The sequence below is a fragment of the Copidosoma floridanum genome, unplaced genomic scaffold, assembly GCF_036245765.1.
Source record: "Copidosoma floridanum isolate Cflo_tuat_1 unplaced genomic scaffold, Cflo_Japanese_pri ptg000019l, whole genome shotgun sequence".
Taxonomy (NCBI): Eukaryota; Metazoa; Arthropoda; class Insecta; order Hymenoptera; family Encyrtidae; genus Copidosoma; species Copidosoma floridanum.
In genome coordinates, this window is record NW_028321896.1 from 7,331,567 (window position 1) to 7,358,331 (window position 26,765).

Below are 26,765 nucleotides of genomic sequence, written 5' to 3' on the forward strand. Positions count from 1 at the left end.
GATGGTCGCTAATAAATGTCTATTGCTGGGAAAAGTTTTGGAGTATGGGATACTTTATTATTTACGGTGATGAGGATGTACCTGCTCGCGTTATACAAATACAACAATGATAATTCCTAATTTTTTCTACCTTGAAGTTCCTATTAATATAGTTTTTTTTGTTTTGGGTGAAGAAAATTTTTAGGAGATTTTAAGGCACCTTCTAACTTTAATCAGTGATCTTTAAAACGGTAACGTGCTTCTACATTTACTCTTCAACTGTCTGTTTGTACAAAAAGGGTGCAGGACATCCATATAGGAGAACCTTTACATTGGTTTTTACGAGACCCAATATTCAGGAGGAGATTAATGTATGCCATGGACCTGAAAGTACTTTAGGCGAAGGGTACTGTCACATACTTTGACATTTTCAGGATACAGGTTTTTATTTATTTATTTTTTTTTTATTGAAATTGTTGAGTTATTTTTTAACTTAAGAGCAGTGCCTTTTCGAATTTCCCATCACAAGGTAAGATCCTCTAGTTTGCTGTCACATGTTCTGCTTATGAAATAACTTTTTCACCCTTTGTTTTCGTACTGTTGGGAAATCAGAATATGACAAGCCTGCACATCACGAACCATCAATCGTTTATTTTAACATAAAAATAATCCCACGGACGGAAAACATGTGTAATCAAGAGTCATTAGAGCATAAGGAACGGGTGAGGCACAGCGCCCGATTAAAAAGGAATTTTTCCTCAAAACAATAATTTTCAAACAAAAGCAGGTGGATGTAATGGCACGTTTTCAGCTAAACTCGCGGCATCCGAGTGTAATAGTCAGTCTTGGACTGCACGATAAACGCGAGTAATCGTAAAACGACGGGACGAGTAATAAACGCCGATCGATCGCGCGATTTCAAGCACCATCCGCTCCTTCATCCTCAGCGCGGCTGACAATTTGATATCATTAAAAGTTACGCCGATTCATTCGGAAAATCAAGCCCCGCGTGCATACGCGAACCCGATAACACGACTCACATCCATACGACTGGATTCTCGTGTACGAAGGGGCGACGAGGAGGCAGTGACCGAGACAAAGTCGCCGCCCCGTTAACGCTCTTTCTCGCCGCAAAATTACGCTCTCGGCGTTTGCATAATACACGCGCGAGTGGCAATCGAATTCCTTCATCGGCGAATTTACAGCTTCGACGAGCGGGGCTCCCGTTACGGGAGCTTTCTCTCTCTCTTTGATATGTGTATCACACGCGTTGCCACCCGTCTATTAGGCCCCGCCGATGTATCCCGCGTTGCGACGTAATTACATCACTCGCGCGCGAGCAATCATCTTCCGTTAACGGCGGCAACAGTCCAATAACCATTACCGCTCTCTTTTTCCTTCGTTTTGGTGTACGCTCGGCTTCCGTTTCCTCCGCGTGAACTCTCCGAGACCTTGACTTATCTCCCCGCGCCTCGAGGCCTGCGGATACACCGGGTACTTCCACGTGCTTCGCCCGAAAACTCACGTAGGTGTACATTGAATTCCGTTCACCAAGAGAAGCCAGGTGTACGTGTCTGGTCGAAGAAAAAGGTTTGACGGCGCGATTGGATAAGATCGGGAGATTGTAGTTGTTGTTGTTTTTTTCCCACATTTCTTCTTTCGAAACTGTATTATTAGGAGCTGGAAATCAGCTACTGCTGTTGCTGTTTTTCTCACAGCGTATTTATTTGAAAAGTCATGTGAGTTTTGACTGGTTCAGGCGGTGGTCCGGTCGTTGTACCTGTTGTGCCTCTTAACTGTTTCTCAAATTAGGATTGTAACTGTAGGAGGCAAAGTACTTACAATGTGCGTCTGGTGAGATTACGTTATTATTTTTTTTTTTTACTTCTCTTTCGCTCTTTTTAGATCAGAACATCGATAAGAAGGTTATTCGTCTATTAGTTTTGGGCGTTTACGGCCAAGAAACTAAACCATTGTCTACGGGGTGAACTGAATTGTGGAAATATCTATAGTTCTAACGAGTGGAGGTTGGTAGGATTAATTTGGAATTCATCAAAATCCTTAAACGTTCCGTATTGTTTACTCTCATAAATCACGATGTACAATTATCTCGTAAGGCTTTCTGTTACAAGACAAACTATTGTTTCATTAGACACCTCGACTTTGTAAAATGGTAAATACCCTTTTCAATTTTCTACAGTCTACAGTCATTATGTCGGAAGTGTGTTATTAGTATCAACTAATACCACCTATACCTAACTTTTGTACCATTTACTTCATCATAAATGACGTCTTATTAATGTATGACTTTGCAATACATGGTAACACATCGGGGTAAATTACGGGTTAAATGAATCTGATACATTATCCTCCTGCTGTACTTTGTCTGCACAACATTATACAAAAATAGTGGTGCAGTCTTATTAACAGATTTAGTGCATATGACAAATGTGAAGAACAAGATTTTGACTAGAATTGGTTCTCCATTGCATTGAGATCATCATAAGTTACGTATTAACATGGATGAAAAGCAGAGTCAAAGAACATAAAATAAAATCTGCCTTAGACCACGAAAGTTTAGTTTAACAGTACCCCCAAATAGTTTATGTCAAGACGTAAAAGGGGTGAAAATGAAACACCACGTATATATATCTAAACCGAGCTCAATTACTATAGAGACTTTACCAAGACGGACGTGCTCTGTTCGTTATATCCCGTTTTGCGAATCGAATTTCGATGTTGACGAAAATGTTATCAGTTGAATGAGTCAGCGTAGTGATCTCCGAGGCACTTTGTATGTATTTAAACTATCGAACGCAAGAATTGCAATGTTCCTTGTTTGCTCATCGCACTTTGATCTTTATTTAGCTGCACGTTAACTTATTTTCATACGAAACAAGCATTAGAATTCAAATGTTTGAACTGTATGCTGGTTCTAAATGAATTTTCGGTAAGTGACTTGTAGGATGATTTTTGAAAGTTCTGAATAAAAAATTATCTTTTGACATCTCCTGAAAATCGGTAGCTGTTTCAAGTGATTCGCGCCGAACACTGATGATAAATAATTGTTTATTAAGAGTTTTCAATCTTTAATGAAAATATTAAAAATCTGCACTGCACATATTATCAAAACGAACATAAGAATATATAATTTGACTCTTTTTTTATTTTACAGCCCTAAGTGTATCTTAATAACGCAAACATGTCCAATTCACACTTTATGAAATAAATGACTTGTAAAATACGGTACTACATCAAAGTTCTTAAATACCTGGCCACTACCCCACATTTTAACATCAATTAAAATATGTATTTACAAATAAAAGCATTAGAATCACTGAATCAAAGGAGAAAAAGGCCAAATAGTGGATGAATATATATCTATGGTGCCCAGAGTCATTGGCGAGTCACGCAATGCCATATGCCATGCATGCGACGCGCATGGCTAGAGGCGCTATCTGTTGGCAAGATCCATCAATTCGTCGGCAAACATAATTTGTAAAATCCAGCGGCACGCCGACAAAAAGAGCCGTCCGATACAAATGTCAAAAGGCCATTCTCGACAAGCGAGTAAGAACCGCAAGTGCATGTATACGTTTCCTCGCACATATATTTATCACCTAGCTCATTTGTCTAAAACGACTATTCTTCCCTGTAAACGGCTCTCTTCTAACCTGAGCCTAGAGAAAGAGAGAGAAAGAGGAAGACCTTCGACCACACGAGACTCAGCAACTACGTACATAGAGAAGAAGATTCGATTTACTTATTCTCAACTGACAATGGATATACAAAATAGTCCCGTATACATGACCCGTATATACATACCCCATAAAAATGCCTTTTAACAGAATACTTTGTAAAGAAATTTCTGAAGCTTTCATATACTGGCAATGAATAGTATTATTCCGAATAAATCTTTAGCCTTGCTAAATTCTAAAATGAAAGATTAAAAACAGTCAGATTATTTTTTTTTTGCTCAGCATACGTTTTGTGTGATACTCGTAGTATAATACCGTCTAGTACTCGTGGTTTAATAAAATTAAACAAAGTAATATTGATTTTTGACTAATATTGCATGTAAACCTTACATAAAATAGATCAAAATAATGCCCGAACATTTTCATCATTTATACAACTAAGTTTCATCATTCTCTCTTTTTTTGTGTATTGATGAAATCCATGCAAACATTCCATATCACTTACTTAATAGATAAGTAATTCTTACAATAAATAAGTATTCATCCCGAAAATACGTACGAAAACCGAAAAAGTGATGTACAAATTACTTAAACAATTGTTTTTATTGAGCAATTCCTTGTTTTACTACTACTTAAAAAATTGATTATTAATGTATAATTATCAACTTCCCAAATTGCTGAGTTGATTGAGATAACTTAATGATTAGCCAGAAGAAATTTGGAAAATGTATTTGAGCATTTTGAGACACATAGGTCGCGTTTTCGTTATTCCAACGACTTTTTGACATACTTATATTTCTCGGTAAGGCTATGAAATGGGATTAAAGGGACTGAATTAAATCAAAATACATCAAGCATACCGGCAAAAATATTTATTTTTCGTTATTTGAAAATTCGAGTACGCGAATCTCAAGAAAATAATAACGTGGTCGCTAAGGGTTCGTTTGCTTTTTCATCAAACTTACCTTGTCGCGCTCCCCCGCGACTTGATAGAACAAGGCCACATTTGTGTGATCGATGGGGGAGGGGGAGAGAGGTCACGGTGAACAACAAATCGAAAAATTTACGAGTCGACGTTTCCCTTCCGGCACGCGTTAAAAAGTTGCGCAACGTTGCATGTGCTGCTTTTTACATATGTATAGGTGCATACGTTATTGGTGCAGTCGTGCAGCGAGGTGCCAGTGGTGGCTGCAATGTCATTTTCATGTGGCAACAACGGGGAGATGAGGTGCGAACGCGGGAATTATTAAGGAAAGGCTTTTACAGGTGTTGTTGTTGCTGCTGTCGCTGACAAGGCATCAGCAGGAATGCGGAGGAATTGACTGCTGTGACAATGATTGATAGATCTTCCGGTTGAGCTGCAGGAGGCCTCGAGTAAACAAAGGCTTCGTTCTGCCGAACGAGTGCAGCTTGGAAATATTTATGTAATACTGGTGGTGTCAAGTGATAATTTATCCAGTGACATGGATTTTTAATCATTATTATTATTTTTTTTTTTTAATATTTTATATATATATATATATATTTTTTTTTATGACTCGTAGAATTACAAACTAAAAATCAGTACCGTTTTTCACGCTGAATAATGCCAACCTACTGTTTCAAACATCATTAATAATTCAACACTTGCAACATGTAACGTTAAGTCACACCAACAAATCTAATTTTATTTTTTGCGTCGTCTATGTTATTTTAATCTTATAAATAATATTTATATTAACATTATTTATCGGAAATACCGTTGCTCACGTTAAAATTTTACCATTTAAATAAAAAAAAAATAATGCTACATCACTCTATTGGCAAATGCGTAAGAAATTACTAGAGCGAATCCAACTGAGAAATATAAATATGGATCACACTCTCTAGTTTCCTCAGTATCAGCAGTAATTCCTGACAGTATTTAAAAACTTTTTTGTTATCAATTAGTAGTCGGCTTCAACTAAAACTTTTGTTATTGAATTTTTAGACTAATTGTACTACATTTGACAATTGAAGTATGTAAAATTTTTTTTTAAGCTGAAACAATACTATTAATACTATCAATATTATTCTATATATATGAGGCGTTGATACTATCAGAATACTAATTTTTTTTTATTAAAACAAAACATACTCAGACCCGTTTAATTTAATATTGCTTAGATATAATTTAGAAATTTAAAACCAATCACTCACCAACAAGAGGAACCATTAGTGTGTACATTGGCTGAGCTCCGCACGTGGCCTTAGTTATGCTTTGCAACTGCGACAGGTAGTCGATGAAACAATTCGTGTCGGGAACTAAATGTTTTGGCCTCACTTCAATTTCCACTGACAATGATGACTTTTGTAAAATTGCCTGAAAAAAAAAAAAAAAAAAAAAATTTCTGGTCAGTCCTTTAGTCTTATTTTCGTTGAGTTAGTTTTGCATCTTTAAAATGATTGCACATCTTTCATTAATCTTGGAATAAAGATTGATGAATTTTATAAAGTACAGGAAAAATTTTGAGATTTAAGAGGATACCAAAGGAGGTAACACTTTCAGCTGTGAGTGATTAACGTGTTCGTATGAATTTTATCTAAGTGAGAAATTTCAATACTTGGGAAATCAGCCACGCATGAAATCGAGTCTTATGTTCTTAGCGAATATATTTCATAATAAATATACGAGTATATGAGGTCCCTACGGTCATCAAATTCAGCAGGGATGGCGTACTATAGCCAAAAGAAAAATAGCGTCACAAAAATATGATATCAGTGATCTCCTGACTTAAGCGTGACGGAGATGTTGTCACAAAAACAAGTCCACATACTACCATGTACTGTCATCATTTGTAGTAAAATAGTGTATAAAATAAAAAAGTGTTTCTGCGACGCAATTTTTCTTTTGGCTACAATACGCCATTTATGCTGAGTTTTCTAACGTTTCACACTTATTGCTCCCTAGAATTAGAAATTTCTTCTAACTATCGTACCTCATCGTACCTCATCGTACCTGTCATTTTTTAAAATTTCGAAATTTTTCGATGGGACTCCAACTCATGATTCTTAAAGTGTTCTTAACTAAAAGGCCATGGAAGCTCTAAAGATCGCTCCTAAAACTTTGCCCAAGTAGACACAACAAAAACGTTGTATTGAAATAACAATTTACCAAGTCACTTACCACTGCAACAATAACAATCAAGGCAAAGGATTTGACTTTCAGGAAAAAATACACCAACGCAATTTCAAACTCCTTTAAAATGGGATACAAATATGAGCAATCGGCGTATTTACAATTTAAACACGTATAGGTAAAGAAAAATTTTTGAACGCTCCTCTGACGCAATCGCTCGAGCAAACTGAGAAAGTAGCCTTGAGACATTCGGGGGAACAAAGCACATAAAGCCACCCATAGGAGCATTCCTCCTAGATCCTCTTCGTTTCTCTAATTGTAGGTACTCGTCCTTAAGCGCAAAACCAGGCGTGCCCGCTCTATACAGTGTACGTTCGCAAACGAAGATCTTTCTGCCGGTCTTGTCTCTCTGTCTCTCTCAGCTGAAAAAAAAAAAAAAAAAAGTTTCACGGTCCGTGGCACGGCCGTGAGAACTCGCGGGAGGGCTTGGAGGCGCGCGCCTACTCTGCGGCTCACTTTTCCGCATATTAAACGGTGATACGCGACGATCTCCCCCTCTCCTTTGCGCGTAACATTGCAAATGCGCGACGCTCGCATGCATTCGCAGTATTGGGGACAGGTTCATGCCAGCTGCGCGGTGTGTACAACAGCAGGGCGTGCAGTGGAACTTGCTGCGCACGATTGTAAAATAAGTCGGAGATTCGAGGGGGAGGGAGAGTCTGATGTACGATATATATCGATGAAAAGCATGTTGCAATCTTAGAGCTACTGTTGGTTCTGCTTTCCCAGTGCATGGGCTTGTGGGACTGCTGTACGCACACATCTCCTTGACAGTGCATTTTTTTCTTGATGATTTTTTTTTTTTTTTTTTTTTTTTTTTCCATGGGCTCGTTGCGGTCTATTTCAAGTGGTCCTGAAAGTTAGTGAATGGGGAATCGAGTCTTGCGCTTACGCGTTGGTGGTTATCTATTAGGAAGTGTGCGTCTGTGCGTGGCCGTAATAGCTCACTTGAATGGAATTTTTACCGCGATTGCCATTGTTTTCGTGAATAATGTAGGTATATTTTAATTAGACGATACTCTACCTGAGTTTTTATCGGATAGTGATTAGATGCATCATGATTGTATTGGGTAACGCGTGTTTGTTCGAATTAGATTAAATTGTTTGGATCTAGGGCCATTGTGGGGGACGGAACTGTACATGTTCGAAGAACTAATCAGGTAGGGTTTGCGTGCAAAATTGTTTAGCTTAATTATTTGTGATTCGTGGTTAAGCTAGTCGAAATAAATTGAGGCGATGAATATCGGGAACAGTGCTTTTTTTCGCATGACCAATGTCCATTGATTCAAAGATTATGCAGATGCAAGGTGCTGGGAAAAATTTTTTTCATTGTCATGACTAAAAAGGCCATCTCGTCCATTCGTGGGCCATGCTCAAAGATAGCCGGCTTGAACAAAAAACATCCGAGCACGTGTAAGGAAGAATTACTCATCTTTGTACCTTTTTTTTGAGCTATAAATATTCAAAGAGCAAGGGTCAACGAACTGCCTGACCTTTTGAAATAGCACCGAAAATTTGTGTAACAGGTGTAAGAGGAATGATGGAGCTGTGATGGGAAGTTCCTCATCTTTTTTTCCGTTTTCAAAATTGGAAATACAGGGACAAAATGAACCATATGTTCACGAAAATAAGGCGGTAGACAAAAATATAGTTTTAATACTTGAAGTTCGTACCAACATCTTTTACATCTTTTACTCTCTGCAGCTTAAAGTTGTTGTTATTGACTGTTGTGTGTACTGCATTTAAGAGTCGTTGTAATTTTACGTCATGTATGATTAAAAATTTTTTGTAGTGAAACTGATAACGACATCTATCTTGTTAAATTGGTTTCTTTGGTTTTGTTTGAGGAGCACTATATCAGTTATATTATTTTTAATAATCGAGACATTGGCAGTGTTGTTTGCTTCAGCGTAGATAAAACTTTTTCAAATAGCTAAAACGTAGATAACTTTTTTTTAAATGGGGCACCCATTTGACAATAGATGTTTGTAGGTGGAATTGTCTCTTTTTGGTAGGGTACTTGTATTGATTTAACCTTTTTGTTATATTTTTGTTCATGAAATTTGACGAGTGCTTATTAATTAGAAGTAGTAGCTGTACTCTATCAATTTTGAGCAAAAAGCTGAAATTTTCATGCTTATCCACTTGCAAAACAGGTACGTACTAGTTGGAAGCATCCTATACACTTCATTAGAAACAAAATATTGATCATCCTTATCTTCTGTTTGCTTATATTGTTCAAAGTTATTTCTCTCCATCATACTTGTTCCACGTTGCCCCTTTGACATTTTTCCATGTTTTAACTGATATTGTTTAAGGTTCCAATCCTCCATGAATATTAACCAAACCAAGGGGGTATGCTATGGACTTACTCTAACAAGTATGGACCCAAGATAAGTGAACTTTAGGGATTTTCTGGTTGACACAGATAAACTTGATGCGTTGATATTCTTCGAATTCTTCAATGCAAACATGATTGAACAATCGTAACTTTTCAGTACTACATAGCTTTGCCAGTACTGGCTATGCTCACCTGGACAATATATTAAGCTCCATAGGTTGATCATCCATTTTGTGTGTTTGTCACACTAGTAATAGTGTTAGTACTACTTATTCTTAGGATTATTGTGTGACCCATTACACACTGAGTATAATGAAGTATCCTAATCCTAATATCTCATTTTCAAAATGGTTTGATTAACATCTGGCTATATGCTATCTACGTGCATTGAGTTTAATTAAAATGGATATCTTGTACGAAAAAACAATGAAACAAAGAATACAAACTGTTCATCTTACGAGAACGTAATTAAAGAGCATATGGCAATGTGCTCTAGCTCAAATCGAAAGGTTTCATGTAATAATTAACCGAAGATAACAAATTTGACCAGAGAAAGCAACGACGAGCACAACCATTGGCAGATCGTCAATTAGCATTTAATAAACTCCATGACAAGTCAATTATAATACACCACAAGCACGTACGTGTACGTAGGTGCGCATAACACCACGCCACGCAACGCGCGCTGCCCCATCACGTGCAAGCTTAGATAATGAATGTAACAGTCTGCTCAAAAATCTCAGGGGACTGTATAATTTCCACGTCAGCCCGGCCACGTATAAATGAGACCACGCACCCGTAGCTTCTTCCACTTCCTCCTCCTCCTCGCCTCGTCACCCCACCTCCTTCTCGACCGCTAATAAAGAACCATGGCGCAGACGTACGAAACAGCCCCAGCGCGAAAAAGAGTCGTCCTACAGCGAAGAGGGAACGAGAGATTAGAAATCACGCGAGCAAACGAACGAACGAACGAACGAACGAACGAACAAACAAACAAACGAAAAAAAAAAAGGTGTAGCAACGAGCTTCGAAATATTCAAGGAGGGCAAAAAGAAGACGCGAAGAGGGTGGGAGGGAGGGAGATGGAGAGATGGGACAAGAACAAGCTACGCAGCGAGAGAACGACGAGCACATCGAGCCTCTTCCTGGATGAGAAGAAGACGAAGAGCGGGAGGAGGGAGCGAAGAAGGCGTAGAAGGCTCTAGAAATTAATGGTGGCTCATCGAGGTATAGCAGTTCAAGAGAGAGAGAAAGAGATACACGGAGACTGGTTCGGTGGAGCCCCTCGACACGAATATCTTTCTTCTGCATGCCTCGGCGATCCTACACATATAAACGCGCATAGGTAAACGAGCTAAACAAAAACTCTGTATGGATGCGATGAAAAAAATTGCACGCACGAACATTCACGTTTTGTCGCTATATCTTTCGAGCTTTTCTTCTTCTTCTTGCTCGCCCAGTGCTCGTTATAATATCATGTACACCGCGTACGCGATTTGAACGCGGCTCGGCTGATATATATATATATATAATATATATGCTTGTTTATGTATTTCGTGCATAGAGAAAAGTACAGATGAAGAGGAAAGGGATGGGTCCAGTTCAGGGAAGCGTGCCCCGTCTTATTAAGGTTCGAGCGTGGCACTTTTTTCCACTGCGGAGCAATCAGCTTGGCGTGTATGGGTTAGGTGCTTAGGGAGAAAATGAGGGTGGAAAGGAGAGGCTGCCGCTGCTGGTGCTGTTGCTCGTGATCGTTGATTGCTTGAGGATGTAGTTAGGCTTGATTTAGGTTTACTGCGTTGGGTTAATCTAGAGGCTAGAAAAGGTATTCTTTCTCCGATGGAATAGGCTATGGACTGGGAGGAGGCAAATTATGTTTGATTGCTTCGCACTCGCGCGTACGAGCATGTATATACGTGCGACGGACGTCTAAGTAATTGCGACTGTCCGGGGGTGTTTAATTATTTTATGACATGCCGGTCGAGAGGATCTGCGAGCTATCGTCGTTTCGTAAGCGACTTTATACACCTGGCACCTTGAGGTTAACTGCTTTGCATTTTTATTCCCTTGGCCTTACGGGGTATCGCTTAACCTACGGAAGGGAGCAGGAGACGAGAATCGGTGATGGGAATTTCAAACTTTTTTACCTACTTAAGTCTTTCGGTAATAACACCAAACAAAAGGATTTTTTATTTTCAAGTTCGAAATGGTATCGATAAAAATGCCAAAAAAATCCATTGCAAGCAAATCATACTTTACATTAGAAAACATTTATTTTTAACAAGCAATTACAATTTTTATATATATATATATATATATATATATATATATATATATATACAAACCATAAATGTAAAATGATCTTCAATACACTGTTTATTTGTTGGTAAAAACACTTTTTATAAATACGTAAGTCCTACGTTATGTGGTTAGATGTGGACGCACATGAACGTGTATTGAGTCTGTTGTGCGGTTGCATTGACTTAAAAGTGCACCAGTTAGTAAATGATGTCAGCTCCTCTAAACTTCACCAAGATGAGTATTAGACTGTAATCATGTAGACTCCACAAAACTATCTCTTGAGATCTTTGGAAATCACAACCGACCCTCATGACCGTAGAGCTTATGCTTTGGGAGACCAGAAGATGGGACGAAAGTTCGTCAGCATCACCCATCGCATGGATGAGAATGTTGTTGGAGCATGTGAAATTTGAGATCATGGGTTTGGACGAACGTCAACAAACACTCGGTGCAATGGCTGGTGTGGACAATGCCCGTATGCCTTGAAAAATTACTTTTACACGCAAACGTTTTGTAACATTCGGGGCATCGGTAAGGTTTTTCGCCAGTGTGAAAACGAATGTGCCTTGTCAGATTAGGCCCTTGGCTGAATGCTTGCCGACATCTGAGGCATACAAAAGGCTTTTCGCCCGTATGAATACGAACGTGTTTTTTAAGATCGCTTTTATTACAAAAAGCTTTTGAACATATGGAGCATGCATAAGGCTTCTCTCCCGTGTGAGTACGTTTGTGATTTGTCAGGTCATAGTTCGATTTGAAAAACTGCTGGCATATATTGCAGTAATTTGGAGTTCTCGAGATACTTGCTTTATCCGCCATGTTCGTCGAGTTCCCAGCCAGTTGAAATTTTATTATCTTGGTAACTTTGTCGTTATTACTGCCTAATCTTTAAGAGTGGCAATATTGGTGCTGCAATGTGAAAAACAAGGCGATTTCTAATATATGTTGTACTTCAATTGTAAACTAATCAAGCATTACGTAGCGTTGAAAGAAAAACCATATTATTTGTACGTACTTCTACTTGATGAAAACAAATTTAAAGCACGAATTTGTTTGTCACAGTAAAAAATAAGGGAGTGTATGATAATATTACCGTAAAAACATTGTTGATTAAGCTAACTTTGCTATTAAAAGAATTGTGAAATGATACAGTCATCCAGGCCGTGGATTGGTGTTCAGCGAGTAAAAATATAACAAAATGTACTATAGTTAAAAATAGTTTGGATAACTTCTCAGCAAAACTATAATATGATTTTAATTAAGTTACTATTCTTGGTACACTAATGTTAGTCACAGTTTACAAGAAATACTACAAAAAAAAAATAAAGTTTACTAAAATAATATAGTTTGTCCAATGACATACGGATCATGTACAATTGAAAACAAACAAATTAAGAAAGTTCAATAATTTTCTTAAATAGCAGAAAAAGCAGTAATATCTATGACAGTAATATCGATAAAAAAATTATGGTGAAACATATTGAAAAAATTCTGAGTTTCCTGATACTCAGCATTTTGAGAAAATCATTGAACCTCTTTAATATGAAAGTAGAACAGCAATAAAAATCTGAATGCTAGTGTAAATATAAATGATATTACAATAAAAGATGAAACATCGCATCCTAAATCGCAAAGTTCTTAAAGACACACTTATAATCCTTCAATAAATAATAGGGGTTATACCTTGTATCACAGTAATTCAGGCCATTTGTTAGTGCACTTCTTCCATGCAAAACTGTGTATTTATAAATTATCCAAGTATTACTACGTAAATCTTGTCAAGATATTTTTAAAATTATATTCTTGCAACCGAATGAAGAGCTCAGATATTGGCTCCTAAACTGTCAAAAAGCTAAAACACTACTAAGCTAGTATACCTGCGACGGAAAATAAGCAATAAATGGTAAAATAATGAGTATTAGGCCATCAATATAAGTAAGATTAAGTTTTTTTTTTTTTTTTTTCTTGACAACACTGGCTTATCGTGAGTCAATGTATACCATGTGATTGAAAAGATATTTATTGTAATGCTTTTCAGTAGAAAAATGTGTTATGTCGTTAATATAGTGAAGAATAATTAATACTATCACTGCAAGCTTGATATGTTAAAACAGTACAATCTCAAACTCCAAAATACTGAGAGAATGATAAAAATTAGTATAATGATTAATAAAAAAAAATAAAAATTACTTGAGACTTTTTACTGTTAACCTGTACAATAGAAATTACCGCCCAGAATGGTAAAAATTAGGTTGCCATAAGTACAAAGATTCTAAACAGCGGAATGATAACAGATTACTATTCTAGCACAGTACTTTGTTTTCCCACAGTGTAGTATCACAAAGCAAGTTTGAAGTTAAATAAACAAGTGCTCCTAAGAAGAATTACCTGAAGTTTTGCATTACGCTCATTGTACGAAAACTATTTTTATATAATTATTGACAAGTAGAGTTACTTATCCTTGCTGAAACTTGCTAAGAACTTTTGGACGTTATTGGGAGGGGTAAACGATGAAGAGACTTTTTTTATACAACGTGTGTCAAAAAGAAAAAAAATTGTACCACAAAAACTGGATATTGTTAATGTTAACTTCAAACCCCAAAATCTTATAACCCTAAAGCTCTGTAAAGTAGAACTTTTCCTTATTGCAACCACCTATACGTGCCTACCTTCTGTCATATCCAGAAACAAATATGTGAATATAGAAGGTAAATTTCCTATCCAGGATATTTGATTAACGCGAATCCTCTTGCCTCTCAACATTTGGGATGATTGATCAACGTGATTTTTTTCACCTCTCATAATTTGAGGTAATCAAACAACATGAGGGGTAAGGGGACTACCATTAATCAAGTGCCCACACACAGTAAGAGGCAAGAGATCCCAATAAATTTATTGATCTTTTGAGGATTATGGATTTTGTAACTGTGAAGTGAAAACCAACGCTTGGATCAAAGCTCTTTTAAACACTTTCAAATCTCTTCCTCCCTACCTTTGTTCACCAGGGTATGAGGTTATAGGGTTATGGAGTTTTTAAGTACCTAACATGAATTACATCAACGAATCGAGCCCTTGAACGGGACCACTCATTTTACATAATGAATTTACGTGAATCCTGTCCAAAACACGCTCGGCTTGTGGAAAAACATCGCCAGCGGGCAATTCAACAAAACCGGGAGGGAGTCAACTCCACAGTGCACTTTAAAAAGCTTCTCCTTTCACGCAGCACAAAAAGTTCCCGCTTTGTATACATGGCGCAACTTTTCACTCGGATTATAAAACGAGGAAGAACAGCGAGGGGACGAGAGGTGTCCGAAGCAGCAGCAGTAAAAAGCGAAAGGGGACCCCGTGCACAATTTGGGCGGTGACTCGGCAGTATATCCCCTTTGCTCCCTCGAGGGTCCTCTCATTGTGCGCACATTTCGCGCAACTGACGTGGTCATTCTGCCCTCGACATTGTCGTCGTCGTCGTCGTCACCACCATCCTCCTTTTTTTGCTCTTCCTTTAGAACCAGACAGTCAGTCGGGCTCCCGTGCAAAGTGCCGAAGTGCAGCAAGTGGGAGCCACTCGTGTGTAGAAGGCACACAACTTCGAGGATAAAGAGTCGACACCAACGGGATGACACCCGCAGCCGAAAACGTTGTGCACTTGTACTTGCAAACGGTCACCCTTGGATTCTTCGTGAAAATTTGTTCCTTGCGTTTTAAAGATAAACACGCGAGGCTTACTTCACAGAGCAGCAAACGCAATCATCCTTATCCGAATGTAGATAGTCACATAATATCGCATACATACTAACGAGATTACAAGCCGTAAAACGATGGTAAGCAAAAAAGTACGTACTATACCGACGTAGACATGTCAGTTCGCAAAAAGGAGCGATGTATCTATGAAATCGTATCCTTTACCTGTACCTACTGATAAATAAAATAGATACTCCCCTCGATAAATTAAAAAAAGCTCCCTCAGAGTAAGGAACTCGGGACGAAAGCTAACAGCCGTTTCGGAGCACAGCCTCGATTGAGCTTGCAGCACGCGCGAAAAAAAGCACGAAAGCTGCCAGCGATAAACCACCGGAAACGCGCGTCGGCGGAGTACAGTGTACGGCGGTGATAAAAAAAAAAAAAAAAAAAAAAAAAAGGAAGTCAAGGGGACCACGGCTGTGTGACTTGATACGCGTCTCTCAACATCACGAGAAATAAGTACAAGCGCACGCGGGTCGTCGCAAGAAGCAGGTGCATGCTCGCGCTCTCGAGTGGAAGAAGCGCCGCTCGTTACCCAACATCAGAACGAAACGAGAGACACACAATGACCGTAGTCGCGGTACCTACTTCCGAGCAACCCCCGTAAATTCGAGTCGCGTCCTGGTACACCGTATGTATGTACATATATACGCAGTCGAGGATGCGAGGGTGCTCGTCCCTGTGCGCCCCGTTATCTGCTGCGAGCAGACGACGCATCCGTTGATTTCGTATCCCCTGCTTTCCCTCGTGTGCCGGAGGGGAGAAACACGCATAGGGACGAGCCGCGCTGTGGATCATCAACGACGGCTCGTATCTTGTGCTCTCTCCTGCGTACATGAAAATTTTGAAAGCGCGCATTTGTGGCAGTGCGCGTATCCGTGAAAAGGGGAAAGAGACGTATACATCTATATACATATATATATATATATATATATATATATATCATACGCGGGAGGGAATGAATGTTTGTCTGTTTGTTTTTAGGGGGAGATGATGCACTCTTTTCGAATTATACTTCCTGCGCCAGCGAGGAGCTCTTTTTTCCTCCCACTCCGGCTTCTTTCGCGACTTATATGTATGTACCCGCGACTTTTGTCCTGTGTATACGTATGTACATGTGCGCTGCTCCATGCAGTAGTCCATTAACGAGCCAAGAGAGCCACTCGACTCGCGTTTTTGTGCACGCATCCGGCTCTTACATGGCTTAATTAGTTTCGCGAAGGGCTAATTCAACGCCATCCCTGCGACGGTGCCGTCGTCGCGGTGGCATCGTCCAACGGAAGTGTATACAGATATCTGATCGTTGGTTTTTAATACAAATGCATCGTTGTTTTGACAGGACGTAAAATATATATGTTTTTTTTTTTTTTACTTGCATCTGCGATGGGAAACGTTAGTGTGAGTATGAAAAGATCATTTGGACAGGATTGTTACTTACGGTTTTCAACGATAGAGAGATTGATGGTTTCAGGAGGATTGTACCTCTTTGTTATTTATAATGTAACTGATAAAATGTTGTTTTTTTATATTTACGTACAAAATATGATGATTATGAATGTGATTTGAATATCTACATTTCTATGTTTATCTTCATTTTTCGGTTTTGAAGTTCAGTCTTTCAGGTCTACTTCAAATACAATTAAAATTTCGTATTTTAAGCACAATGATTATTTATTACTCTATATGTATCAATCAGTCGAAAAGTTACGGAAAACTTTTTTGTACAATAATACCAATCATAATTTTTTTTTTTTACGGTACACATGTGTGCGTAAAAACAAATTTCTTTTACCGCAATGGTAATTAATCGTACCAATATTTGAAATTTTGAAGTTTCGTAATTCATCTTGGAAATGTTTTACTTCTCCGTAATCGTGTCTTACTTCATCAAACGAATCAGAAAATACACGTCAAAATTATCTCTGCACTGAATTCCAACGGTTCTCTTTGGCGGAGGCAAGTCGTTGACACCCAAAACCCGACCACGAGCAGTCTATACGTAATTATGCGGCCCAAAAGAGAATTTCGGCAAGGCGTGTATTACGTATCTCCAAAAATGACACACAAAACGAGTAAACAGTTTTTTTTCTTTTTTTCTTCACGTTCCTAGCCAGTGCCTAGTTTAAGTGTACCTGAGACAAGTAATTCTACTGTAAGTCTCATCCACGCGTGTCTACAAGTGTGTACCCTGTATTGGAGAAAAAGAGGTGTTTTGAAAGAAAGAGAGAGAGAGAGAGAGAGAGAGAGAGAGGAACGGATCTCATTGTTCGCGGGTAATATAAAGGGAACCGCGTGCATTTTTTCGCGCCTCTACACGCGCGAGTAACTGTACAAAGCAAATGACGCGCCGAGTAATAACGCGGAATGAAACGAGAAGAATCAGCCGAGGGTATAATCCATCTACGGTAGGAGGACGTTTGTGAAGAAGAGAGAGGTTGCACGGACGCGAAATATCTTTGTCCCTTCATCTCGCCCTTATTTCTTAGTCTCGCTCCTTCTCGGTGGATAGGCCAATGGAGTATAATACAGACGTCTACGTGCTTGGCAAGGAGTGCTAGTTCCGGGGTCGCGCGCTCGCACGATTAGAGTTAACGAGACGGGGAGCGAGATGATAAAATAGAACGGTATAGAGGCGAAGGAAGAGAGGGAGTTACGTGCGAATGACGAGGGGATGGCTGCAGACGGCGAGGGAAAAGGGATGAACAACGAGGTGCGCTGTGTGGACGTAAACAAAAAGACGCTTTGAGCATGTGGGCGAGGCAAAAAAGTGAGCAATGTTATGATACAGCTAGGAATACTAAAATGAACGGAACGTATTTTTTTTCATCTTGTCTTTATGATTGTGTTGGGCCTACAGTGAGTGAGGTGAGCATTGAGTATTACCAGAGCGTATTGCGATGTTAGAAGGCGGTAAAATAGTTTTAAAATCCAATGGGGTTCAGTAGAACTAGACTAATGTGGTAAGCCACAAATAACGGTATACCGTAATAGAATTAAACACCATGCTATTGAGAAAATTTGTTAATTTCATTGAACAGCTTACCTATGTTGAGAAAAAATCCAATCCAATTTTTTTTTTCAAGTTAGCTTTGAAGAAAACATCTAAGAAACACGAGGAGAAAAATTACCGTAACTTTTGCATCGTATTTACATTCGTGAAATTTTTAAATAGCAAAACTTTTTTTCGTTAAGCTGAGGTAATTTTTTCTTATTACAGGCAATCCATGTAATATGTCATTGATATGTTATTTACGTTGTTTGACATTGGTTAATTCGCTTAATAGTAAATAATGTGAGCCATTACGTTGTCAACACATAATCAATCTCTGACATCGTCTTTGTTGATAATTTTGAACCTTTCCCTTGCTTTTACAGTAAAAATTATTGTAACTATCCCCCCTCAAGTTTTTTGTTTTATTTCGGACTTCCACAATGCCGATTTTAATGAGGAATTGGCACATTACTAACTCCATGAAAACGCGTATTATTCGGTAATACCTCACGTAATACTTTGTTGGGAAAATTAAGAATGTTATACACAGCTTTTAATAGGATACCATTTCATTCGGCTTTCTCAGATTTGGTGGTTGTTGAAAATATAAAAGCATAATAATAATCCACTGAATGAACGAACATAAAGACATTGTGGGAGGATTTTGGAAAAACTTGACAAAACATCTCATCCATCATTAATTCCACGGATTTGCTTATCTTTCTTGTGGAAAGGAGATAAAGACTAAAATTGTGAAAACCTGATGGATAAGTAGGAATAGTAAGTAGGACTAGTAAAGCTCAGAGAGTTCACAGGTGAGTATAATAATATGCGCTTCGCAGCCCTAGACGTAAGGTGAATACATAAAGCCAACAGAGATGGAACCCACGCAACAAGAGAAAGCAGGGGGTACAGCTGTAACAACGAGAACGTACTTTGGCGCGCGATTATTGCTTATCTCCAGCTCTTGTACGAACAACGGCACTTCCTCCACTAGAGCTTGCACATATACCCCATATAGATGTAACCTCGGCAACGATTTCGTTATCCCCCTTCTGAACTGGTTTGCATGATTTCGCGACAGGATCGGCTTACGTGTACGCGTGCACAGCCGACAGTACTCTGCCTTTCCGCCTCGAGGTATCTTGGTGACAACGACACTCGCAGCAAGAGGGTGCATATAAAGTCGAATGAAATCCGAAAAGTCAATGCGCCGCACACAACCTCGTTACCGCCACAAGAATACATGTGTATTATTCTGGCGGTGGATCGATAGTACCGAACGATATCGTGTCGGACAAATGGGAAGTTGGCTGCTCTGTGTGAGTGCTTTGTGTATGCGCGTGATGATGCGCCCATCGGATTATCCGAATTATATAAGCAGTTGAGCGTTTCGCTTCAACAGAGTGCGCTTTTCGGAAAGTTTGGTGGATTTTGGATGTTGTTATGGTTCGGTGGAGCAAATTTTGTTAATCCCAGAATGAACAGGAGTGACCAACTCACGAATCCGATTACATAATATTACAACTTTTTAAAGGATGACATTTTGAATTTTATGTTTATGAAATGATACAAGCTGAGTCTTTATTCAGCTCGTTCACTGAGATCATCACATGTAACCAGATTAAAACTTGAAACCACTGACACTGAATTACAAATCCATCTTTTTACGATCCACCCCTACACAAGCGGGCTCAGTTCATAAATTGGGATTGGACATAAAATAGTACTTTAAGTAAACTTTTTATGTCCACTATATTTATTACTTATGTTTGTACTCGTAGTACTGGAAATGCTGACCAAAACAGGATAACACATTTTGCTCATGAAATAGAATTTGGTCCATGTCCGATCTCAATAGCTTAGAATGGTAGTATGTGACTGCAAAGTAATGCGATTCAAAATAATTGATCACCAATTTCGGATATTTTGTTTTGCTACTTGTACGAAAAAATGATAATTTCTGAAAAATAATCCACCCAACAACAAAGTCCGCAAGCATCCGATTTTCCAGACCACGTGGCAGAAAATTCAGCCGAATGATAATTGAATCGTCCTCGCTTGTACTCTGAAATTAGCGCCAGGTTGGCTTTAAACCTGCCACACGCTCGCGACATCCCCTTTGAAAACTGACCAAACCCATAGGCAGCACTCGAGTCCACATAACTCGGGTGACAGATCCACATTAATAACCCGCCGCTCCCAGAGACTGTCGTAGCGTCAACGCGCCTGTCTAGCCCACATAAACGTATAGAGCAAGTGATAGTAATAGCACATGGGAGAAATGATGTACGTGTATACAGGGGGTTGGCTCCTGCGACAAATACCAATGCCTGTAGGATTTACATATATATATGCTATATACAGACTGAACCCTCGTCCTGAACCCTAAATACGTGGGTAATACATCAACTCCCATAGCAGCGAATCAAAGGTGAACACCACCATGGCATATCAGCCTCTATGATCCAATTTCAGGGATCCTAATCGGTGTTCGAATAATACGCCCCTGTGCGTACATGTATTTTACATGGCCATCTCGCATTCCATGAGAGCTCTGTATGCCGTACGTACCTATCCTTATGCATACACTGACTTCCTCCCCCATCCCTTATCTTCCATAAATTGTAAATTCTGGAAGCTGTGAGTACTGTTTCTACAATCAACGTACATCTATAGGCTGCTCTCAGCTATCGCCATTTCTCTTCATCCAACCACGAGCAGAACATACAATGGCTTGATGTACTTTCTCTCTCGCTCTCTCACTGGTCATTCTATCCCTTGCCACTCATTCTTCTCCAAGCCATCCATCGACTCGACGATGTGGCTCATCTTTCGACAAGCTCCGGTAGAAGATGTGGCGTGGAATTAATATGTTAACAGAAGTGAAGAACTTCAGACTTTGCTAAATTTGCGTGGGTTTTTGGAAATGTGAGGAGGGTGTTGGCTGCATGAGGTGTTTATAATAGAATAGGTTGAGCGAGCTGGCTCTATCTACAGATGATGAAAGTAATTTTTAACAATCACCCCAACTTTAAACAGCTGATGTCAAGTACAATTCAATCATTTTGATTATTAATACAGCTTAAAAGGTTAAACATAAAGATAGCTTGATTGTCAAAGTTTTCAAGTCAGTTCTTATTACATTTTGCATAGAGAAACTTGTCCCCCACAAGCTCACGGGCACGCGCGATTTTCTCGTCGATTCAGAGCACACGAGGAGACAAGCTTACGGTAAACACACGCGTGGTCGCGATGTGACACAAATACATGGCTAAACGTGCGAATTTTTGTTAGCAACCACGAGAGAACTGGGTGCGATTAATCACCACTTCCACCACAGTAGTGGCAGCAGCTGGGCCACGAAAAACAAGAGTAGTGTCTGTGGTACGAGAGCAACAGCAGCAGTGTCCACTCAAAGATCACTCGGGCCGATTCCTTCGACCCACTCGCTTGAAGCTATAGCTGCATAGCTCTCACTGCTTTTCGGGCACGCGACTCCAATGCTGCTACCAGTGCTAACCATGTCCATGATAATCTTTTTCTCTCCAACCTCGGTGCGCTCGCCCAGTATTGTTGAACAACTTATTTCCAGAACACCACTCCGTATTTGGTTGATTCAACAAAAACTTGCTTTGAGTTACATCGACGTTTGCAGTGCACGAAAGTGTTGGTTAAATCTACAGAAACAGGTGGATGTGAAGTTGAATATGAAGAAGAAAATCTAGATATTGTTTTAGAAAGCAGATAATGCCATCGGTAAAATATTTCATGCCTAAGAGTGTTACTAGATGCCCCAAGGGATACACGAATACGTTAATGACACAATGGGGTAAACATGTAAAAATTAAAGTACTTGATCCACAAACAAATGAAAATATAGTAACATTTAGAACAACAAAGTTTCAACTCTTTGACACATTATATCGAGACAATTGTCATTGGTGGCTCAGTGGTTAGTGTGCTAACTTCGTAGGGTCATGTCAGCAGTTCTTCCAAGAGAAGCATCCTGTCGTCTTGTTTGACAAGATTGTCAGCTGGTTCTTTTCGAAAAGGCCAATGTGTGGGTCAGCTAATTTGGTAAAATCACAAATAGTCCAAAAACTATCGGCTGGGCCGTATGGACTTTTTATGGATGAAGTTCACTTCTCCCAGAAATCTAAAAACTAGCCGGCCAAATTCCGCTTCAGTTAAGCCATCTACCCTGCGAAGTTCTAATGTCTTTTTTTTTGTTTCCAACAATGTATACACATAACCTTTTAGGTTGGTCCCTTAAAGACGAAATATCTTTCTCAAATACAACCAAGTATAGATTAGAGTTAAAATTCTTTTGGAGATAAAAATTTTTTTTAAATATTGTACAATATATCACTTGTATAAATTTCCGATATAAAACACAAACGTGAAACCTACAGTTGAAAAAAAACAAACAAACAAACAAATAAATAAAAAATAGAAATAAAATTCAATTAATACCTACTATCAGACACTAAGCATTAATAACCACAATCATCCACGGATAAGAGGCTATGATGTCTACGCGGCAAGTAAAGCGTTAAGCATATAATCATTAACAGAAAGTAAATCTTGGAAATTCACTTAGCCATCGTGTTAGAGAATCAGTCAGCCAACCAGTATATAGGCAGTGGATAGGTACACACCAAAAAGAATCATCGAGACTGTTCAAAGCCAAGAGTAGCTGAGGTACGGCTCGATAAATCAATTTTTTTTTTCTCCTCTTAAATACATACTTGATTGCTCGTAAATCTCGTTGCTCGGCTGGAACGAGCCCCTTCCCACCTCTCTTCCTCTCTGTTTAATGCTAGCTCGCTACGATAGCAGAGGAGTCAGGGGGGGGGACAATAAATAATTACGATGAACAGATCGTCGTGGGTCGCTGACTCGCGTTCCTCCACGCCTCTCTCGTTCGTTTATTTTCGTCAATGCGATGGAAAATAAACAGTGTTAAAAAGAAAAATGCCGAAGATGGTCGGAGAAAAATAAAAAAGCACCACATCGATGAAGTGAAATGAGATAAAAAAAAAAAAGGTAATAGATTATGAATAAAGGAAAACAAGAGGAAGAAATGCGCATAATCTCTTGATTTACCTGGAATCTTGGCGCGGCTTTCCTTTCGATGGTCTTTGCTTTTTGACGCGCACTTGCACTTTTGTCGATTTGTATATGCATTTGACGTAAATAATCGGGGGTAGAGGCCCGTGGCCAAGGAATTTTTCAATTAAGCTGAATCAAATTGAATTAAATTGTTTTGTGCTCCGAGCAAGTGAGCGGGCGGCTGGTAATTTTCTTTTATGACTTTTCAGCCGGATCGCATGATTGCTGGAACACGCTAAATCAGGTGTGCCATTTCTCTGTTCCTTTTGTTTTTTTATTTTTTCTTTTCTTTTCCATAACATGCGATTTAAGTTCGTTTAGTGCTAGCTGTTAGTCCCGCGGAGTTTTCTAGAAGTTGTAAGTGCTTTTCATTAAATTTAATGGCCGAAAAAGTGCGTTAATAAAGATAATTATATCGCTTGCACGTACGCACGGGCACGGTATTATTTTTTTCTCCCTTCGTTGTAAAAACTGCATCAAGTCACGTTAATTTACGAAGACATAAATAATCTTACAGAGCTCATTTGAATGATAAAAAAAATTCGCACGGCAATAATCTTCAATCACAATATTCGTAATGAGATTAATGTATGGAAAATAAAATAATGATGGATAAAATCATTTAAACTAAAAAAAAAAAAAAAGAAAAAAAACACAGATGGGATGGTTGAACCAAATGTATGCATGTATATCTCTAGAGATAGCAATCGTGTCTGCAAATCGGTGAAATGCGATACCTGCGAGTGACATTACGGAGCGCCGTGATATGTCGAGAGCACATAAGTATAGGGATGGGAAAACGTCAGATCGAAATCTTGAGTGGTCCACGCCTCTCTTTTTTTTCTTGCAAATAATGTGTGTTCATGTTTCTGTTCCCTGCGTACGCAAGTTACTGTTGGAGGAAGAAATTCACGGCCTGTCTGCGAAACTGTTACCGTCGACAGTGATGACGTGCTTTTGTGATATCCCAAGTACCAGTGATATTCAAGGGGGAAAAAACCACGTCATACCTAACAACACTTTCTGCCCAAACGGCGATCTCACCCCACATTAACACTACCTGCATAAATTCATGAGCTGTGTAATCTTGTCCGTTCTACGAAACACAAGTTCCATCACGAAAATCCCGCCATTCACCTCCCCGCGTGACTGGTAAAGCAACACAATACATCTCTTCCATCCAACGAGTTTGAAGAAAAGCAAAACCTACAAAGATCCACCCCGGACGCGTGCGGTCAGGTACACAATAAGAGAATACGAAATATCCAGCATTTATTACCATCGGGAAAAAAAGCTCCCACCCATATCCCGCGCATCGTCGGCAAAAAGCGTCTAGTGAACTCCCCTTGCAAATCCGAGCTTGCGCGATGGGTGGAACAAATCGAGGGGGGGATGACCACCACGGCCGGCGGTGTATCTGATAATATTTGAAAGCTGCAGCCGAGCTACGGGGAGGAGGGAGCAACTCCATTCACTCGACTGGACTCGGCTGTCGGTTATCTGGCTTTACGTGGCAGACTTCCAGCCGCACGTCCGATATCCCTCCCCTGGTTTATTTATCGCCACTACTATACGCGGGACCAAGGAGCCACCTACGCGGTAGCGCCTGTGGGTGCTCGCAAGGGGGGAGGCACGCGCCCTGTTATCATAATAAAAATAAGAGGAAGGTACGTACGAAAAAGTGCATTATCGTGACATTTTTTTGTTTGTTTTGTTTTTCTTTTATCGGTGTGTCCAAGAATTTGCGTAATTTATTTATACGTGCTTGCGTATACGGGGATAATCGATGTTGAGCACCTATGAAATTCATAAAAAAAGTGTCCACGTGACGCATGGGGTGTTATAATCGATTTTAATAATGCCTCCGCGCCGGCGGTATTCTTCTCGCACGTAATGTGGATGGTAATTATTTAACTTGGCCATAAATACATCACCATCGGCAAAACAAGCGACAGCAAAAGCCGTCCCCATTGATATTCATTGAACAGCGTGTGCAAAAGGCCAATGTTGGGCAAACATTTTTCCATCTCGGTAATTGCATTCGAGATCGCGATGATGGTGATGGGAAGGAAAAAAAACAAAAGCTACGCAAAACTCCACTAACCTGTACCCGCTGGCGGTGCCTGTCCTGTCTGCGCTGTCTTTTTTCCAGCTCCTCCTTGCGCTCGATGAGCGATCTGATTTCGCCGACCGGCACCGACGCGGACGTCGACGTCGACGACATGACGCCGCTGTCGTAGCTGGTGTCGCCGATCGACAGCCTAGGCGAGGCTACCGAGGACCCATCCTCGTCTTCGCTGTAGCTCTCGACCATCAGCTCCGAGTCGCTCTGCAATTTCATCGAGCCAGACTTTCAGTCGATGCGACCTTATTATCTCGTTTCCGATAGGTTTACACTTCAATTTGTCTCACGAATAAAAGAAAAAAATCACAACGCCGTCTCTCGAAACATTGTACGTCGCGAAAACTCGTTTGCTCGTTTATCGGAGGCTGACAAATTGCCGACGAGGTATGCGTAACTTTGATGTCTCTACTGAGCCGGTGGCAAAACTTAACGGGGGCGTTACAAACGACTTTCAGCTCGACATCGACAGATTTTCCATTCGTTAGGCCATCGTCGTTTGAATAATTGGAAATTAACGACAAGGACCTGCTCAACAGTGTTCGTTTCAGAGCCAGCCTGGAGATGATGTAACCACGTTAATTACAATACCGTCTGAATAAATAAAAATCCTCCCAAAGTGACCTTGATCGCGAGCGAACAAGACAATCGACAAGTCTGCGCGCGGTGATCGCTTGTTACACCCCGAGAGCCACCTGTATTTTCCTCTCGGGCAAAAAATCATACTCCTGCGCGTGCTGGTCTCATAAATTTTCGTCGCGAAAGAAGTGGACGAGGCTCGGGAGGCCCGAGGGGATCGGTAACGCGCTTCGCCCCGGTCTTGTCGCGAAATTAACGACGGCAAGCGCTCCCTTGTATCGAGAAATTTACGCTTGCGTAACCATCATCGGGGGATACGATGGGTGTACCTGTTCGGGTGGCGAGCCGGGCGTGCTGGTGCTCGAGGCCTCGACCACGGAGACGTACTCGTTGACTCCAGCCTCGCTCTTCTGCAACTTCAGGACGGGCGTCTCCAGGCCGCAGAGGAACACCTGGCCGAAGAACAGGATCTTGTGTATCCTCAGGCAGACCTGCACCACTTCCTGCGAATGCGAACGATGACGTTTGTTAACGCGTGTCGCTCATTTTTTTCGATTGCACTCGCGTTCCGGTGTCACATGTCCGTAAATATATCACAATAATTACCCCTGGATCGTTTGTCATTGATTACTCAACTTGGTTTGACGTATCGAAAGTAAGTAGTGCAGTTTCCAAGTTAATTTGAAGTACGTGACAAAATGCCGCCAGTCTAGTGTATGATTATTCATAATAATATT

The 26,765-nt window shown here is 39.9% G+C and overlaps 1 protein-coding gene across 1 annotated transcript in view; it reads right to left on the reverse strand.

Moving 5' to 3' along the window:
- Window positions 1-26,765, reverse strand: part of LOC106637693 (Smg6 nonsense mediated mRNA decay factor) — a 170,880-nt gene that overhangs the window by 5,261 nt on the left and 138,854 nt on the right. The window contains exons 23-25 of the mRNA XM_089592533.1: window positions 26,358-26,531; window positions 25,432-25,656; window positions 5,856-6,018 (exon numbers count right to left, since the gene is read on the reverse strand). Coding sequence (XP_089448659.1) covers window positions 5,856-6,018; window positions 25,432-25,656; window positions 26,358-26,531 — 562 coding nt within the window. The remainder of the gene's footprint in view (window positions 1-5,855; window positions 6,019-25,431; window positions 25,657-26,357; window positions 26,532-26,765) is intronic.